The 20731-nt window shown below is 39.7% G+C and overlaps 1 protein-coding gene across 1 annotated transcript in view; it reads left to right on the top strand.

Moving 5' to 3' along the window:
* The window catches only part of LOC124721530 (protein purity of essence), a 482247-nt gene that overhangs the window by 76859 nt on the left and 384657 nt on the right, over positions 1–20731 (top strand). Inside the window, exons 6-7 of the mRNA XM_047246550.1 lie at positions 17105–17295; positions 18608–18741. Of these exons, the coding sequence (XP_047102506.1) occupies positions 17105–17295; positions 18608–18741 (325 nt within the window). The remainder of the gene's footprint in view (positions 1–17104; positions 17296–18607; positions 18742–20731) is intronic.

The raw sequence follows: 20731 nt of genomic DNA on the forward strand, positions 1-20731 counted from the left end.
GCAGTTTCATCTCCCTCACTGCGTAGTTGACACTTAGGGATTTCTTCCTCTATACCCATTGTGTGTAAGCATTTCTTAAAGTTTCTATGGTCAGTTATTATTCCTTCCGTCTTTTTAATTTGTCTCCTGTTCAAACCCATGATTACAGAACTTCTCTTGGAATATGGCTTTTGCATCATTAGCTTGCCATGTTTTTGTTTTTATATCTTAGTCCAGTACTCTAGGTGCTGCATTCTGATCCAGCTACATAGTTTTGATTTTACCGTTGCCTTAGTTAACAGGTTACAGTCCAACAAATGGAATCATAGCGCCTGTCCTGGCCAGCCTTTCAGCTTGTTCATTGCCACTAATTCTTGAGTGCCAAGGACTCATAGCAGGTTTACCCTGTCGCTTTCCCCTAGCCTCAAGAGTCATTCTGCAATGATCTTTGATCTTGTTACAGGGTCTGGCAGAGATTTCAGAGCCATTTGACTGACCAAATGACTGTACATGGCATAATTCTTGCAGCACCTACACATATTTTCCTGAGTGCATACACTCATAGCAGATACTTCCACCTAGAACACTGTGGCCATGGCACCCATCTAGTGCATATAAGAGCTCCTTTCACCTTGTGACATACATTCTTTTTGTCAGGAGTCTTTGATAGTTTAACTTCTCTGCCCACTCTACTAGTGTAGTTTCATTAAAAAGCTTGAGATTCCAGAACATGCCCTAGATATGTTTCCTTGTGGACACTACTACAACAGTTTCGTTGGATTGACCCTTAGATCCTCTTTCCTGCACCAGTTTCGCACAATGTGCATTGTTCTAACGGTACTTGCAAATTTGCCAAGTATTACTATGACTAAATCATCTGTGTATCCTTGGCAAAATTAACCTCTAACCTCTAGTATATCTACATCTACGTACATACTCCGCAATCCACCATACGGTGCGTGGCGGAGGGTACCTCGTACAACAACTAGCATCTTCTCTCCCTGTTCCATTCCCAAACAGAACGAGGGAAAAATGACTGCCTATATGCCTCTGTACAAGCCCTAATCTCTCTTATATTATCTTTGTGGTCTTTTCACGAAATGTACGTTGGCGGCAGTAAAATTATACTGCAGTCAGCCTCAAATGCTGGTTCTCTAAATTTCCTCAGTAGCGATTCACGAAAAGAACGCCTCCTTTCCTCTAGAGACTCCCACCCGAGTTCCTGAAGCATTTCTCGCATATCAAACCTACCAGTAACAAATCTAGCAGCCCACCTCTGAATTGCTTCTATGTCCTCCCTCAATCCGACCTGATAGGGATCCCAAACGCTTGAGCAGTACTCAAGAATAGGTCGTATTAGCGTTTTATAAGCGGTCTCCTTTACAGACGAACCACATCTTCCCAAAATTCTACCAATGAATCGAAGATGACTATCCGCCTTCCCCACAACTGCCATTACATGCTTGTCCCACTTCATATCGCTCTGCAATGTTATGCCCAAATATTTAATCAACGTGACTGTGTCAAACGCTACACTACTAATGGAGTATTCAAACATTACAGGATTCTTTTTCCTATTCAGTACAGTGCTTTTCAAACTTGTTGAGCTTTGGGCGCATTTAAAAGGCCGCAAATAATTGTTGGTGCTCTATATACACATTTGTGAAGAATATTTTACAACAGTCAATACAGGAAATAAATACTGTGATAAAATAACAAGTCATTTTATTTTGAATTTTGCATCCAGACTACAGAAAATACAACTTATATGAATGAAAAACATGCTACAATATGAACAAATAATTTTTGTATAAAAAAATGTGAGAGTTCATGAAGCACAATTGTCACCCAAATGCGATGGCCGAGCGCCGTGTTGCCTCCTACCCTGCTAAGACGAAAGGCAAGAGAAGCTATTAAGTGAAATGTATTGAATTGAAATAATACAATAAAACTAATGATTAATTGAGATTGCAGAGAAAACTAATAAATGAACTGTACCTTACGTGTACTCTTTCTAGTGTTTAAGAGAAACATGAGCCTGATGTGTCCTCGCAATTTCTTCAATGTTTGGTGATAAATTTGAAAGACAAACTCTCATTTCCTCATCAATACATTGAAAAGTTCCTCTCTTTTTACATTTAATTGTAATGATGCCAGAAAATCCTAATTCACATAAACATAATGTCAAAAATTGAAGTAAAAGGTTGTCATTTTAGATATTGACAATATTCTTCTTTTATATAAATCCAAAAGGCTTCAAGAGACAATTCCTTATGCTTAATCACCAGTCCATGATTATAGTTCAATTCTTTTATCTTGGCGGCTCACGCATGCCCGCCCAGACGCGGGAGGTTGCTGCGTTGTCAGTTCCACACGACGCACGCATCAAGAGAAGCAGTGCCATAGTATAGCGTAGTTCGCAAGCTTACGTTTAGGGGGGAGCGCGCAGTTCATGAAGTAAAGCCATCACAGCCGCATTAACCCTTTCGCTGCTACAAAGACGTGTGCGCCCTGCATTCCGCACTATGCGCAATTTTGTCACTGCACTGCTCGCCTGTGCAGACACATGGTGTTCCGACTGCTTTGACACTTATCATTCGATCCCACAAAAACTATTTGGCCCAAAAATTTGATTTTTACACATCTTCTTGACTGATAACTTCCCCCATAAATGACTTAATTTTGTTTCGATGTTCAACACGGTTATTATGCAGCATTAAATATAGTAAACCATTGCACGAAATTTTGAAGAGTTTGCAGAGGTAAAAGTCCATAGCGTATACTTTCCATATGGTCGATTTTAGTTGCCACAATGTTGAGAATGAAATGTGGACAAGTGCTTTAAAATAAAGCCAAAGGCGCACGGTGTAAATAAAACTTTTATTACAGTCGCGAAAGACGGAATATTTCTCAATATTACATACGACACCTATGTGGTACTTAAATTAAATGAGATATTGTTATACAGTAAATTTTATATGAAATTTAGGTATCTTGTCCACATTTCATTCTCAACATTGTAGCAACTAAAATCGACCATACGGAAAGTATACGCTATGGACTTTTACCTCTGCAAACTCTTCAAAATTTCGTGCAATGGTTTACTACATTTAATGCTGCACAATAACTGCGTTGAACATCGAAACAAAATTGTCATTTATGGGGGGAAGGTATCAGTCAAGAAGATGTGTAAAAATCAAATTTTTGGGCCAAATAGTTTTTGTGAAATCGTATGATAAGTGTGTCAAAGCAGTGGGAACACCATGTGTCTGCACAGGCGAGCAGTGCAGAGATGACAAAATCGCGCACAGCGCGGAATGCGGGGAGCACGTGTCTGCACCAGCGAAAGGATTAATGAAGAGACAAAGTACTAGAAATTTCAAAAAGCTGCATTCAAACGAATAAAATTCGTGAAGTAAGACACTTCGATATTGTTTTTAAATAAAGAAAATATTTTGCACCACAGAAGGTTTGAACTCATAACCTTTCGCTTAGTGGCCCAATACCTTAACCGTTACGCTAACGAAGCTCGTCTGGCAGTATAAGTCCATGAGGAATGTAACATGTCACGCAAAATACTGACAAACACAATTGCTACGACTATGAATTACTCATAGTCAAAGTACAATAGGAAATAAACAATTACCGCTGTTCTTTATTTCGAAAAAGCAGTTCGTGAGATTGATACAAACACCTTTCCTTACTATCGCCTGAATTAGGAGTCTTATTGCTTGTTTGGTTTAATTAATTAATAGAATATGAAGCAATTGATATAAAGAATGCTTTTTCCAAACTTTCTATAAAAGAAAGTCTGCTACCAAGACATTGCTTTTGTTCTATTACTTTAGTTATGACTGAACGTTTTTAAAACTGGAGACTCTCGTCCGAGCTCTGCAGTGCAGTCGAGATCTGGCAACGTCGTTCTCTGTTCATTGGCTGACTGTGTTTTGTGGCGTCAGATGCGCAGAACGAACTTAGACTCGGCCGCCAACATAAATGACGCGCACTTTAGTAGATGTAGCTGCCAGTTCTTCTTCTTCTTCTTCTTCTTCTTCTTCTTCTGTTAATGTTAAGCCGAAATCACCTGAGGTTTCCATGAATGGGTTTCGAATCCAGTCGTACTGTTTTGTATTGAGAGATGGAAAATATGAACTCAGTTTCTTTTTTAAACTTATTAATGATCTATAACTATTGGAAGTATTTCATTTATCCAAGTGCTCCTTACCAATGGGAACATTTCCAAGTTACCTGAAACAGCTTTTCTTTTCCATATTTGTAGTTTTCTGTGAAACACTTTAATTTTTTTGGTGGATGTGAGAATATTTTCTTCTTTCCCTTGCATATTAGTGTTCAAAATATTGAACTGCTGAAATATATCGGCCAAATACAGCAATCTGGCAGACCAAAATTCACTCGGAAGGAGGTAGCAAAAAGTAAATGTTTCATTTCTTCGAAAAACACGAAGTTCTTGTCGTACCTCATGCACACATGTAAGTACTTTCCCCCTCGACAACCACGTGACTTCTGTGTGTAAAACCAACCGTCTGTGTTCTGACTCCACATTGATACAAAGTTTTTCGAATAAACGTGTTTTGACAGGTCTTGTTTTAATGAAATTTACCATAAGAACAACTTGCTGTAAGACTTCTCTCAATTTTTCTCCCAATGTTTTTGCTATTAAGGCCTCCCTGTGAAGGGGGCAGTGAGTTACGATAACATCTTCATTTATTTTAATTTTTTAATTTTTACACAAAACAAATAATGCTCTTAACACAGCCTACCATTGAAGGGGCGTGACCTGTACAAAGGACTGTACACGACTTCCATATTAACTGCCATTTATTAAGATAATTATTTAAAATGTTGAAAATGTCCTCACCTTTAGTAGACACACTTAATTCTTTGCAAAAAAGAAACTGATTTACTGTTTGATCTTGATTAATGAAACGGACAAATGCTAATAGTTGTGATTGGTTGGTAATGTCTGTTGATTCATCAACTTGCAATGCAAAGTTTGAGTGCTTGAGTTTATTACAGCATACATTTTTCTCAATATTAGTAGACATTCCTATAATACACCTGTTAACTGTATCGTTCAACAAAGGAATCGTGCTTATTTTCGTAGCTGCTTCATTTCCTAGCATCGCCATGCTCATTTTTTTGCAAGCAGACAAAATAAGCGACTCGCCTATGATATGAGTTTTCATACTCTTTACTATTAGTTCAGGTACTTGGTAGGAAGTGATCAAAACTTTATCAGAGACAGACATTACACTTTTAAAACAATTTGCTGCCCTTGTTTGCTGTTAAGACAATCTCTTGAAACAGCTTACAGGTTTATCTTGTCAATAAGAATGAAATGTTTTAAAATGTTTGCTCAGTTCACTAAGAAGCAGAGATTCATTTGCTATTTTATACCCACATAATAAGCCTAGTGGTAAAGGATAACCCTCACTCCCAGCTCAAGTGGAACTATAGCTTAAGTAGCTTTCATTGTACTTACAAGTAGGCCGCTCTTTTGCAGTTTTCCTTGCACTTAGCATTTATTCATTTCCAGAATCAGTTTCTTCAATGGCATGTGCTTGTTTTTCAGAAATCTGCCCATTTTATATGATTGTATTTTGCATATAAGATTCGCTTCTAGTGCTTTGAAAATAAGCAGTACACTGTACACAAATCATGAGCCCCACGTACAGCATGACACCTCACTGACACATCACCTGAAAGCTCTGCGATAATGTGGAGCACACACCAGTGGAAACATGTTTTCCTTCTGGGCATGGAATCTTGTGCCTCCAAGGGTTAACAGTGCTGCCAACGATAATTTTCAAGTTCTGTTAACCTTGCTGGAAGCTTCTGTCTTGAATCCACTGGAGATCACTAAACTGCAGTGGAAATGAAGCTCAGAAGCAAGGCTTCATGAACAGTGATGATCATGTTCACATGTACTACTCATCTGCAGCAAAGAACATGAAATGAAATTCTTTTAGTCATGGATAGCTCGAGATCAAATAGTAAGCAGCTCTCATACATAATTTCCTCTCCCAGTTTCTCATTTCAATAATATTTTATTGACAACAGGAAGGCATCCATTTTCAATAAAATATTATTAAAAAGTGACTGGTTGTGTATGTTGTTTATAATTTTTTTATACTCTGTCACGGTACCTCAATAGGTCATAATGACCAATAATAATAATAATAATAATAATAATATGCAATTCACTTCCTACGTACTGTTGCAATGCCACTTGGAGTTAGGTGGAATAGGTTTGCAGTCATTGGGAACAAGAAACCTTCCGAATTCTGTGGACAACTCGTGATCACATATGTAGCACACAAGGCTCAATTTCAGCATGCCTACCGTCATAAAAGAAAAACATCCATACTCAAATCAACTGCTAAACAAAAGTACGACACAATCAGATAATATTCGTAAGAGTTTCCGTCGGAAAAATCCGTCAGTCCTCAAATATTTTTTCAGCCTTTTCTCCTGATTCTGAACATTTTTCTCTCATCAGAAATCCATTAATACTCGACAACACTGTGGATTAACTCAATGTTTATTTACAAATTTCAAGAGCGACACATGTTTCATACTGTTCGGTTATGGAAAGAAAGCTTGGAATGAGGCGTGCGAAAATAATTTGCACAGCGCCTACAGGGCGAGGGGTGGTGAGAGTGGGTATGGTTAGGAAAATTTCACAACCAGTGCTAGTCATCTTCCATCCACAGATGCCTGTGCACCTGGTACTGACCAGTGACTAAGATAGTTATATTTCACACACAAAAATGAAAAGGGTTCGCTAAAAGCACATTATTTCTATCAAAAATTGTGAAATTAAGTTCATGCTGTTGTAGTGCAGTTATAGTGCAAGGAGTTGAAGAAATTGGCATGTGAGGTATTTATTAATTATGAATGACCATGAAGCATTATATTGTAAGAAACTTGCAGTCCATGGTTGCAGTCTTGGACTGCAAGTTTTTTTGCAATGTATCAAATAAGTTACTGTGTTGGCCACGCCAAACTTTACCATGGATGAAGTGTTACATTTATAAATGCAGTTACAGTCATTATTAAATGCATTAATCACTCCCACTACTGCATATTGTTATGATTGTAGCAATGTGAAAATTATCTAACCATTCTGTTTCTCCAGACCACAGCATTGTGCCATCTGAATAATTATTTTTCTCGCCCCACTGCGAATTACACTTTCCCTAGAATTCCTTACACTTCTCGGTGGTGTAAGGGATGACCTCGATTGGCTAGCAATGGCTTTATCATCACTCATTATTTTGAAATACCTTTGCCCAGTACCCAAACATGTGCTACTGTTAGATAGCTAAGATCAGCAGCAATGGAAGAGAGAAGACAGTCGGTATGAAACGTTCTGAATACTGTCGACACTGCAAGAAGAATAAGCTACCTTATTTCTTAAGCAAACTGAACTATTCGACATAACTTAAGGACTCGTTCCATATTATACCTGTTGTGAAATGGATAAAACTGAGTAGCTATATGTTCTTTTATATAGCCATATGTTTTCCTAAAATATTGTAGGGCGCACCCTTAAGTGTTTTAGGGCACACCAGTGCACCCTGGCGCACACTTTGAGAACCACTGCTTTAGTATTTAATGTTTCGATGAATTGATTCACCAATAGGTTCCACTGTAGTGGGGACAAAACCTCTCCTTGGGGACATTCTCTGGAGGTGTTGATCACCAATAGCATGTTCTTCTGCATCTCTAACCATAGATTCCAAAGTCATATTATTAAAGCACCTCTCGCTATAGAGGAAATGTAGCGAGCAATTTCATGAAAGTTTAGAACTTTTTCCACCTTCCCAATGAGTTGAAGTTTGGCGTGGCCAACACAGTAACTTATTTGATACATTGCAAAAAAACTTGCAGTCCAAGACTGCAACCATGGACTGCAAGTGTCACATGGTTTGCCTGGTTGATGTGTGTGTTGGTTTGCATGTGAAGGAACCTCAGTTAACCTCCTTTCACTAACATGCACATTAACCAGTTTTTCTAAGGTCTTTAGGAGAAGGGAGGACAGATTGGTTAGTTTTGTATCCTTAGCCTTGGTATGAATAATTGTCCCTGGCTTTGGAATGAAAACTACCGTCACTGTTCTCCAACAGATAGGAATGACTCCTGCTGTTAAGCTGACTCCAAACCCTGTTCCTAATAAATTAATTAATCCCTGTCATTTGGGTTGCAGTAAAGCTGGGTCTAGTGAACTGACTGGTTGAAACATCCACCCAACCATTTGATTTTTTAAAAATCAACACCTTCTTTGGCAGACTCCCAGCTCTTCCTTTGGTTACTTGTAAACCAGTACCTTCCAGGGAGGTCTGTGTTATCTGCCACAGTGCATTGAGGGCAGTGAGTATTGAGGAGCACATCCAGTGTCTCAATTGCTGTTCTTGTTTACCCACCATCATGTCTCCTTAGAGTGCCTTCTGTCTTTAGCTGAACCTTCCAGGGTGATAGTTTTGCTTGCTTCATCACAAGGTTGTATTTGCAAGGGTATCCCAGTATACTACCCATTGTTCTTTCCTTCTTGCAGTGCTGAACAGTCTTCTTACACGCTTTTTTAAGAAGTTTCAGTATCCAAATTAATATCTCTGCAGCCTTGAAGAGTTCAGCTGGTTCAGCTGCTGTCTTGACCAGAAACTTCGCCTCCTCCCATGGAGATATTTGGGTCACTATTGCTTTGAGCCAATCCAGTCTGCTGTTCCCATCCCCTCAGGAAGAGTAGAGCACCTTCGTCCAGATAGACCTTTCTGATTATGGGGCCTGTACTAACCCCCCCCTCCCCCAATCTTATCAAAGAGAGCATCTGAACTAGTGCCTCATGCTGTGGGGTGATGTTGACTAGTGGATGATAATTGCTATCCTAAAAACAGGGACTGCAGTACTGCTTGTACACAATAACCGGACAATTTTAATGGTGCTGCCAGAAGTGGAGAAAATTGGCACTAGCTGAAAGATCTTGGTTTATCTCGGAGCACTGCCAATGTTAAGCTGCTCCCAGTTACAAAATATTACTGCAAATATTGTTAGGGATAAGGGTAACAATGCCAGCACTGTACCAAGGAGGCTACACTACCTTCCCCTCACCCTGCCTTTCACCTTGGTAGTCTTAATGTGGGGGTAGGGCGTGCTTCCTGTCATTCCTGACATCCGTAGCACAAATTGCCAGCTTCTCATGGACAAACAGTACGTATTATGTCTGATGTAATTGATACTCTGAATCTAAACTGGGAAAACGATGAATGCACATAGTTCTGAGCATAAAACTAAACATTAACAACAACAACAACAATGCAAAAGATGCTTCTTCAAGTGTCTTCCAAAACTTATCAATTAGCACCATAGAAATTAAACACTTCTTTAGAAAAATTACTGTGGCAAATCTTCTTGAACACTGTGGTAAACAGCACAGTCTTACAAAAGTCAGTAACTGGAAAATAAATAATGAATGAAATTACAATGAAATCAGACCATTAGCTGCTTGCAGGTGTTGATAAATATCAACGGGGACAGTTGAAAATGTGTGCCCCGACTGGAGCTCAAACCCGAGATCTCATGCTTACATGGCAGACGCTCTATCCGACTGAGCCATCAAGGACACAGAGGATAGTGCGACTGCAGGGACTTATCTCTGGCATGCTCCCCATGAGACCCACATTTCCAACTTACTGTCCACACACACATCATTTGTAGTGCCCCTGGCCACTATACTCATTACTCGCGGCAGTCAATTTACCGATTACCGTAAGAGTTTGAGCAATGTGAGTGCATCTGCACTGAAGAAGATAATTGGCTGGTAAACCTTATCTATATGAAGATATATCTGTTCTTTCGGACATGCCCGAAAGAAAAGATACCATTGGTGATCTTGCAGCTCTCGAAGAATGTAATCCAGACCATTAACTGCTTACAGGCATTGATAAATATCAATTGGGACACCTGTAAGCAGCTAATGGTTGGGATTTCATTGTACTTTCATTCTTCGAGAGCTGCAAGGTCACCAATGTTATCTGTTCTTTGGTACATGTCCGAAAGAACAGGTACCATATTCAGATAATGAATAATGAAGTCGCTTGCTGGATGTTATAACAGGTAGAACAAAAGTTAAAGTTCAGACAATCCACTGTAGAGCGCATTTGTCGTGAATGAATGCTAAGTCTGTGCTGAGCACAAGTAATGAAAAAGTGAATGTTCCTAGTTACAGTCAATGAAACAATGACAATCTAGACATGCTAAGCTGGCAGAGTCTGGTCCCTGGGGGCGCATTGTCTTGGTTGAAGAGAGCGGTGGATGGTGGACTAGACAGCGACAAAGGCAGTGGCTCTAGTGAAGTTCATCACTTCCGGGCTGGCGGTGTGCCTGCTGCCTGCTGTCCTGGTGCGAGCTTAAATCCTCGATGTAAGGAGTACTGCATTTTTGTGCTTGGCTGGGCCGCGGAAGCAGAACATAGTCTTGAATGATGCACTTTGCGCATGATGATTGAGATTTTGATGTGGCTGCCAGTGTTGCTTTTTACTGGTCTACTCCAGAGGTTCCCAAACTTTTGTTTGTCACGCCCCCCCTTCTGCCGAAAAGAAAACTTCCGTACCCCCCCCCCCCCCCCGCCCCCCCACACACAAAAAAAGAGATTTTTATTAATTATCAAGAAACTATTGAAAAATTTGTGATGGTGACGTCATGTAACATGGTGGGCTGTTAATGTATGGAGTCGCAGTTATTACATCATCAGTCTAGTCTTGTGATTATAAGCCACTCCGAAAGTAAAGAAAGTCCTTGGTAAACAAGGAAAAATATTTGCGACGTTTGCAGATTAGTGGATGCGGCTATTATTTTAAGTTGAGTGTAGCTTATTACTTTCACTCATTATCAAAAATAGTCACTCAGTCACGGTGTTAACGAACATCACTGATTTGTACGCCTATAGCGCTCCCCATTGTCACTGCGCATAGGTTGGCATTTATGTCAATGACGACAGCAACCGAACGGCGACAAAGGCCCAGTTCCCAGAACCAGACAAAAAATAAAAAAATTAGTTTTACGCAATAATCGTGCAGACTACACAGAACTTTAAAAAATATGAATAAAACAACTTCCTTACCTTGATTACATTCACTTGCTGCACACCATTTCTTCACCCATATACGATTTTAGGACTACTCTTCGCTTGCCATATCTAGGATAAACTTTCGCTGTGTCTTCATGCAGAAGAAATACTATTATTAGTTGAAATAACATACCACACGTAACATCAGAATCCATAAGGATCACACGCAGTATTTATATTTAAATCAGATTCACTATGTTTATTTTATATTGTTTCTTCGAAATAATTTTTTATAATTTTACAGTATTACCTACATGTAAGGATAGTTAGGAGGAAAATAACAAGTTCTCTTATAATGTGACGTATTTATTATAAAAATATTATTTCCACACACATATGGCAAGAAACAAACAAATAAATCAGTGTGAAGGATGAGCTTGCATATTTTTTACAAGATTTTGATTTCTTGGCTGAATAGTAGAAACTGCGCAACATAAATCTTTGGCAATACTGAGTTTGCTTCTAAACTTATTTTTTATCGCCACTACTGCTGAAAATGCTCTTTCGCACAAATAAGTAGTTGAAAATGGTAAATACAGTTTCAGTGCTTGTTCTGCTGTGCTGGGATACACCATGAGATATTTCACCCAAAGTAAAGGCTTATCCATTTTCTCAAAGTCATACTTCGCTGCAGAATCATTTTTAATTTCTAAGACTTCCCCTTGTAGTCTGTCTGGCAACACATCCATGCCAACGTGAAATGGATCCGTCGCTAACCTATAATAAATTTTATCATCACAACTGTTAGGGAAGTATCGTTCAAATTCATCAGTGAGGTGCTGCAAATGGTTTGATATTTTACTCTTAGTATCAGTATCCTTAAAATCGTTTTGAAATCAGGCTTCTTCCACGATTCCAAACAATCTGGGAAAGCAGGAATAATTGCAGGCTAAAATTTTACGTTTCCATAGTTGCAACTTATCAGTAAACGCTTTGATGGCATCCCGATGAAAAATTATGTTTGACTCTCCACCTTGTAATTTCAGATTCAATGTGTTTAAAGATTCGAAAATATCTGACAGATAAGTCAATGCAACATGAACACCGAGCTTTCTAAATTCCACATACAATTCAGTTTGTTTGTTATTTTCCAAAATCTGCGTCACTTCATCTCGAAGTTCAAATAATCTTCCTAGCATATTTCCTTTTGGGAGCCAGCGTACTTCTGTATGAAGTACTCTGCTCAGAACGAACACTTGTACTAGTTTCACACTCATGTCGTGCACATTTTTCTGGTGACAAAGGGCATAACCCTGGCGTCCAAATTACGAACCCGCCAGTTCATTTGAAGCGTATACAGTCTATTAAAGTCACTGTAATCACATCACATGGGTATCCGCGGGTTGACAGGATAATAAAACGGCATTTTTGCAGTTACGCAGTATAAGTGATTATTACTCTGATGAACATAGCCTACTACGGCTAAAAGTTATAACATGATTACGTTCAGTTCATGTGTACAAATGTGCGGAATAGTTAATACCTGACTTTCCTGTTTTCCAATTGTCAGAAGTAAGTTGTTTACAAATCTGATATATTAGAATTAACGCATATCGCCTTCGTAATTTTGAGAATTTCTGTGTGTGACATTCTAAACGTGACATTCTAAATGTGATCTTCAGAAGCTGTATGTTCTAGGATAGGTTATTGAGATAGGATTGCAGGAAGTGGGATGCCAAACGATTGCATTTAGCACCATAATCTATCATTAATACCTGCTCATTCATTTTTATTAAAATATCGATCTTAGAAGAAAGATTAAGGAAAGGCAAACCTACGTTTCTAGCATTTGTAGACTTAGAGAAAGCTTTTGACAATGTTGACTGGAATACTCTCTTTCAAATTCTAAAGGTAGCAGGGGTAAAATACAGGGAGCGAAAGGCTATTTACAATTTGTACAGAAACCAGATGGCAGTTATAAGAGTCGAGGGACATGAAAGGGAAGCAGTGGTTGGGAAGGGAGTAAGACAGGGTTGTAGCCTCTCCCCGATGTTGTTCAATTTGTATATTGAGCAAGCAGTAAAGGAAACAAAAGAAAAATTCGGAATAGGTATTAAAATTCATGGAGAAGAAATAAAAACTTTGATGTTCGCCGATGACATTGTAATTCTGTCAGAGACAGCAAAGGACTTGGAAGAGCAGTTGAACGGAATGGACAGTGTCTTGAAAGGAGGATATAAGATGAACATCAACAAAAGCAAAACAAGGATAATGGAATGTAGTCTAATTAAGTCGGGTGATGCTGAGGGAATTAGATTAGGAAATGAGGCACTTAAAGTAGTAAAGGAGTTTTGCTATTTGGGGAGCAAAATAACTGATGATGGTCGAAGCAGAGAGGATATAAAATGTAGGCTGGCAATGGCAAGGAAAGCGTTTCTGAAGAAGAGAAATTTGTTAACATCCAGTATTGATTTAAGTGTCAGGAAGTCATTTCTGAAAGTATTCGTATGGAGTGTAGCCATGTATGGAAGTGAAACATGGACGATAAATAGTTTGGACAAGAAGAGAATAGAAGCTTTCGAGCTACAGAAGAATGCTGAAGATTAGATGGGTAGATCACATAACTAATGAGGAAGTATTGAATAGGATTGGGGAGAAGAGAAGTTTGTGGCACAACTTGACCAGAAGAAGGGATCGGTTGGTAGGACATGTTCTGAGGCATCAAGGGATCACCAATTTAGTATTGGAGGGCAGCGTGGAGGGTAAAAATCGTAGAGGGAGACCAAGAGATGAATACACTAAGCAGATTCAGAAGGATGTAGGTTGCAGTAGGTACTGGGAGATGAAAAAGCTTGCACAGGATAGAGTAGCATGGAGAGCTGCATCAAACCAGTCTCAGGACTGAAGACCACAACAACAACAACATCGATACTAAAAAGAAATATTAGGTTTATACTGCTAACTCCACCCGCAACCCCCTTGCAACATCATCACGCCCCCCCACAGGGGGGCGCGCCCCCCAGTTTGGGAACCTCTGGTCTACTCACTGACTTCTTGGCCCTGCCACAGTTTAAAAGGAGCTGCGAGCATTTGAATCATGTGGCTGGCAGACATGCAGCTGCTGGTGTTCTTTGTTAGGAATGCCACAGTAGTACTATAGATCTGTTTTGCCATTTATCACCTCGGATTTTTCTGTATCCAAATATTTTGAGTATTGGGAGTATTTAACTTCTCCCTTGTTCTCTTGTTCCTTTTCTTTTAAGTGGAAGGGGTCTGTATACCCCCTTAATTCTGAAGCACTCTCTTTCCTGGAGGTCTTAGGTTTGAGTCCTTTCAATTCCTTCCATTTATGTTTTGGAAGGTTTCTTTTTCTTTTTATTCTTTGAGAAATTTTCTCTTCTGAACCCCAGTCATATATTTGATCTTGATCCGGTCCAGTTTGTGGAGTGGTCTGTCACCCAATCTGGCTGTTGAAACAGTTTCCATCAGTTCGAGCCCTGATGCTTGGGTGCTTGAGGTCTCATCAAGTCCGTCAGTTTTTGTTTTGTCTTCTGTGTTTACCATTTTGGTCCCACAAGAATTGAGGAAATACGGGTCAACACTAGCAAAGCCCCGTGCAGTTCAAGGCTAATTACTCAGGCAGGTTGCCTGGTATCCCTGAGCATCTATTCACAATACATCTTCCCATGTGCCACACACCCCTCGCCGGCCGGGGTAGCCGAGCGGTTCTAGGCGCTACAGTCTGGAACCGCATGACCGCTACGGTCGCAGGTTCGAATCCTGCCTCGGGCATGGATGTTTGTGATGTCCTTAGGGGACTTATGACCTCAGCAGTTGAGTCCCATAGTGCTCAGAGCCAAGCCACACACCCATCGGCATGGATCACATCATACTTTGGGAATGGATGTGGGAGAGATGGGGCATTGTGGGACATGTTCCATCTGGTTCATCCACTCGGACCTGTCGAGGGAGAGAGACCTTGGCAGTAACTGCTCTACAGCTGGCATAGCCCTCAGATTCATACGAATAAGCAAGTATCTTCATCCGTACAGCCGATGCTGAGACAATTCGGTGTACCCAGGAGAGGGTTTGTTGCCATACTAAGGATTTGAGTGTCAAATGTTTTCTGGGGGGTAAGTTTATCCCTCTTGCATGGATACGTTCAGTGGGCAAAGGCAGTGAATCTCTTTTGGATCTGACACTAAATTGATAATTTCTAGTAACCAATGAACTATTTTTATTAGAGTTCAATTAATATTTAGTTTGATTCACTGGCCAGTGAACTACAATTTATTATTATTTTCATGTTGCTATTATAGGAGGTGGAATCCAAAATTTTCGGGACTGGTGCTGCCATCTGGAAAGTGGTAGTAGTAGTAGTAGTAGTAGTAGTAGTAGTAGATCTTTGCACTGCTAGGTGGTGAAAGCTGCATATCTGGTGAGTCAGTGTGCGGAGTGGCATTCAGCTGGGAGGACATATTGTGTGTCCTCAGCGATTTCCGTAATACTCTATGTATGGTGTGTGGCGATTTTACGATGGATCCGGGAACAGAACAGTGTGTGTGTGTTGTAACAAATTCTGTGCGAATCTCGGGAAAAGTACTACGGAGAACCTTGCAATGATTCAACTGGATTTACGGTTATGAGCCAGACACAAAGCAACATTCGTCCCAGTGGAAGAGCCTGGGCTCTCCAAGACCCAAAAAAAGCGAGACGTGCAGAGCATGATCATCGTTTTCTTTGGTACCAAGGGAATTGTGCGCGAAGAATTACTCAGGTTGTTACAGTCTGTTCACCAAATGTTTTCCAAAATGACATGCAGTTATCAGAATTCAATGTACACAAGGAATTACTTGACTGTGATGCATGTGTTATGTAAGAGTAGTTACAAACAATTTTCTATGTGTAGACATGTTCTTCATACAAGCTGTGATAAAATACATAACTTCATAGAACATTCTGTTAGTGTGTGGAATATTTCAACATTATTAACCAAAATGGCAAAACAGTTTAAATGAGTATGCTCTGAGAGTTAAACAACTTTCTTACTGTCTGGATGCCACCTGTATTGTGCTCAGTGCTGCAGCACACAGGCTAAAAGCTAGTTATTGCTCAAAAAAGATATCTGAAAGTAGATTTTCAGTTCTTAAGATAGAGCTATTCTTTTTTATGCTACAACCTATACTTTAGGGTGTCATAATTTAGTAACAGTTGAACACTTTGTGAAGAGCTTGATTTCCAGCTTTTCGTGAGCAGATGCTGTACCGTTAGACACACTTAACAGCCTGACTCAAAGTCTGTGTCCCTCAATATTCTCTCCCACATGCTGACCATGTATATCCAGAGGTTTTCCCATCAAGGGCAAAAATTGAGTGTTTGAAAGTTGTTGCTAAGTTATTAATTTTGATGTGCTCCTCTAGTAATTCAAATCTACGCAGCCCCTACTCCACATAATTAACTTGATGGTGTGTTTTAGTGTAATTTGGCACCTCTGTATTTCTGTAAGATACTGTAAATGATACCAAGTATTCATATTTGGTGTAATTATTAGAGGTATTCTGATTAATATTGGAGAATATATTGAAAAACTGTCTTCATTCATATGGCAAACATTCTATACATGAAAAACTTTATTTTGAACACATTTTAAATTTAATTTATTGAGGACTTGCACAAATTATAAATTATTCAGTAGAACAAAAAACCAGTCCATGTTGCAAATCATTACTTTTTATTCATTCGGTGACTTGTTTTGGACTGAGACCCATTTTCAAATCAACAATTCCTGAAGATGCCAAAACTGTACACACATTTGGCATCTTCAGAAATGCCATTTTTGATTTTGTTGTGATGATTTGAAAATGGGTCTCACCTCGAAACTAGTCATCAAATGAATAAAAAATAATAACTTGCAACTTAGTCTGGTTTTTTGTTCTACTGACTAACAGAAGTTGCTGGCCCAAGCTACTTCAGCATGTTGGAAGTTTTTATAAATTGTAGTTTATGAACTAATATGAAATATAAAATATTTTACAGTTTGAGTTTACTGGAGAACGATTTGAATGTGTTACATAGTACACTGCAGTTACCACTCCTGGAGCCACTGACTCCTGACAAACTTGAAAAATTAACTATTCTGACAATGGCAAGTTTGTACATAGCTGTATCTGTAGCAACTGCTGCAACAATACATGGGATAATGATGTCTTCAGTTCCAAAGCAGTCTGGTAAGAATTTATGTTGGAAAAAAACTAAATTATTAGTAAATTCAAGACACTTATCTGAGTACTTTTTTTTCATCAGATTTGTTTTATGGTGTACATACATATATTCTTTTGTATTAATTTTGACTTTGAGTTGGAACACAAAAATAGTGTAACCTCACAGGACAAAAAATTAATCACCCCATTGCGCACGCACATGCGAATCATTAAGTACAGATGATGCAGTGATCGCGTCACATGCTTGACCTTGTTTGCATTGCCCCTATGTGAGTACAGGGAAGTAGAAGTCATCAGTGAGACATTTATGTTTCCAGTGGACATCGTATGTTAGCATGGGTAAATTTAAGGACTGACAGAGTGACAAACAAGGGCTGTGTCCATGGCTATATGGTTTGTGAAGTTGTTGGATTTGTTGGTGTTTCGTGGTGGACTGTTCAATGTGTCTACAAGCACTGGTTTACCACGCATGGCCACAAAACATGTTAGAATTATAATTGTGGTCAGAATAAGATATTGACTGAGAGGAACCGAAGACACATTCCACGGCTTGTGAATCAAAATTCCTTCCAAACCTGACAGGACATTGTGACGGGAACTGCATGCAATGAACGTTTGGAGTCAGTCACCTCACAAGAGGTGATTGCTCACATAGGCACATAAAGCTGTGTGTCTTCAGTGAGCCAGAAATCATCAAACATGTACAGTAGCTGACTGGTGGAATGTAATGTGATTCAACGAATCATGTTTTTGCCTATATTCAAATGACATACGTCATCGTGTTCTCCAAAGGCCAAATTAAGTATTTCACCCTGTGTGTGTGTGTGTGTGTGTGTGTGTGTGTGTGTGTGTGTGTGTGTGTGTGTGTAAGGTCAAGTTCAACCCGGAGGTGGGTCTGTGGTGCTTTGTGGGTGTGTTTCTTTCCATGAATTGGACCCCACTCAGGTGACCACTAACATGAACCAGCATGTTTATTTAAACATTCAGAATGATCAGACATTTTCTTCCAGTCAACATGTGTGTGATGAGTATGCTATTGATACCCCTGTTTTTCAAGGTGACGATAACAACAACAATCAAGTCCAGGGCAGAATTACGCACTGTTAAATGATGCTTGTTACACTTTCTCCAGTGGTGACTAATTTTTTTGTTCAGTGAGCTTCTATAATTTTTTCATGCCCGTTTCCTTTTACGATTTGTCTGTCACTTGTAGATTATACTGTTGTTTTAACAGTTATTCATCTTATTTGAACCTGTTGCAAAATCTGTTTAAAACCAATTTGGAAAAATTTAATATTTTCTGTGACTGTTATTTCAGGAACTGGCACGCAGAGACCTAATGATGATGAAATTGCGACTGATAAACATGCTGTGGCGATTGTGGAGAGAGCACTGGATTTCTTCAATTATGTGTCATCTTTGATGAAAAATTCATCTAAAGCTGGTGGGAATGTAAGTATTGAGATTCTGATTAATACTCTGCACCCTTTTTGAATAAACATCTGAATCAGTGGTTTTGTTTTACAGTGCTTCTGAACTATGGCAAGGTATCCTTGGATTTATTGTCTGTATCCCTTAATTTAAGGTCTACTATACAGAAACTTAAAGTAAATTTGTAATAATTTCTTTTGTTGGGACTTGAATGTCACCTGATAATTCTGTCAGATTTACGTGACTCTTCCAGATTACAGGCTCTTGTTAAGGATCTTTCCATGGGCTTTGGATGTCTTGTTACTGGAGTGTCTGGAAAGCAAATTATTGGAGGTTTCTCCTGTTTGGTCCTCTTTGTATTTGGAGCTACCTTTAATTTAATATAAGCTGGAGCTAACTTTAGTTGTTGGTAGACTTTGTGGACCCTACCTGAGTCTCTTGTCTGTATATATTGTCAAGGCTGAGATGACATTCATATTAAGTTTTACAAATACAGCAATGCCATTCCTCAAGCAGCAGCTTCCTGCAATGTATCTTACGTCTTGCTTTGCCCGTGTCCCTTGTTCAATAATGAAATCTCATTTACATTCTTTGGACATTTCAGTTAGTAAAACTGTCTTATCTCTGTACATTTCCTCAATAATCATCAGGGGCACAACAAAGCCCACTTTGGTAATCACTTCATACTTTTGACTAATAATGGAAAAATTAAACACTGACAATTTTTTTGGCCAAGATTTGACAGAAAGCTGGGAAAGACCAAAGAACCCGCTGAGACTGGATCGACCAGCCAGATGTCACCAACAGCGGTTCGCCAAGTGCAAACAAGAAGCTGATGACAAGAGGAACACAGACAGTGGAGATGTCACAGCAGAATAACAAAGCCCAAATGAGTAATCATAGAGTTGAAAACCTAAGACGCAGGGAAATCTGAGATCAAATAAACAATGTGCTGGTAGAAGAGCACTATGAATATATTACAGTGGTGCTGCTTTCTTTATAGTACATCCACAAGCACGAATTGACCAGCACTGCAGTGGTGATACTAGTGCTCAAAGATGTAACAGTGCTCTCTAGTGGCCATCATTGAGTTCCATGCCCTCCGACAGGCTTAAAGATCACTGGGTCGTCATACCACATCCTCCCCCAGAAACACGTGCATAGGAACGGATGGGACTTGGGCAGTGTTTCTGATGGAGAACTGGTGACACAGTAAGTGTCCTGACATGAAAGCCAGCTGTCTGGTGTGAGTAACTGGTAGCATCATTAAATGTGCTGGGATGCGTCAACATGGGCGACAGTAGTAAAGACCTCAACCCCCATGTCTGTGTTCACAGAAACTCTCGCTGGTGTACAGGACCGAAAGTCATACTTGTGTTGTTGTGGGACTAGCTAAGGTCGGCTTTCCAGGTTTGTTTTCACCACCGGTGGTGGCACAGTCAGCTGGCGCGGGTGGAGTTGGTTGCTATGACAGCGTTCCAAACCACTTGGGAGTGTAAACAGTTGTAAGGTGCTGCCCATGGATGGTAACCACTGTAGCTAATGTCCACCCATCTCTTGCCCCATACAAGCATGCCCACATTGGATATGTTTGATTCTGCTTGAGGTACAGAATTGTTCAGAATCTGCCACTGTCATCTGGGGCCCATTGTTTGACATGCTTCATGGAGGCCCTTCAGTGGAAAGAATGTGAAGGAGTGCAGTAATTGTTGCATCTTGTGTACACCATACTGATCACATAGGGGTAGTTAGGTTAAGCCTCCATCACAGCAGCCACATAAAGTAAAGAAATGGACCCACAAAATCCAAATGAGTTTGGTCACTGGAGGTGGGCCAGGGAGTGAAAGATTGGTGTGTATCAGCCTGATGGGTTACTCCCAGTGCTCGTGATGGAGGAGTTGTAAAACTTTAGGCCTCAGGGCAATTGGGATGATGACTTGGTGAGTATATATATGCCTCAGCGTCAATCAGGAGAACATTGGTGATGACTGACAGATGGTGAGAAAGGTGA

Source organism: Schistocerca piceifrons, chromosome X, assembly GCF_021461385.2.
Source record: "Schistocerca piceifrons isolate TAMUIC-IGC-003096 chromosome X, iqSchPice1.1, whole genome shotgun sequence".
In the NCBI taxonomy this organism is placed as follows: Eukaryota; Metazoa; Arthropoda; class Insecta; order Orthoptera; family Acrididae; genus Schistocerca; species Schistocerca piceifrons.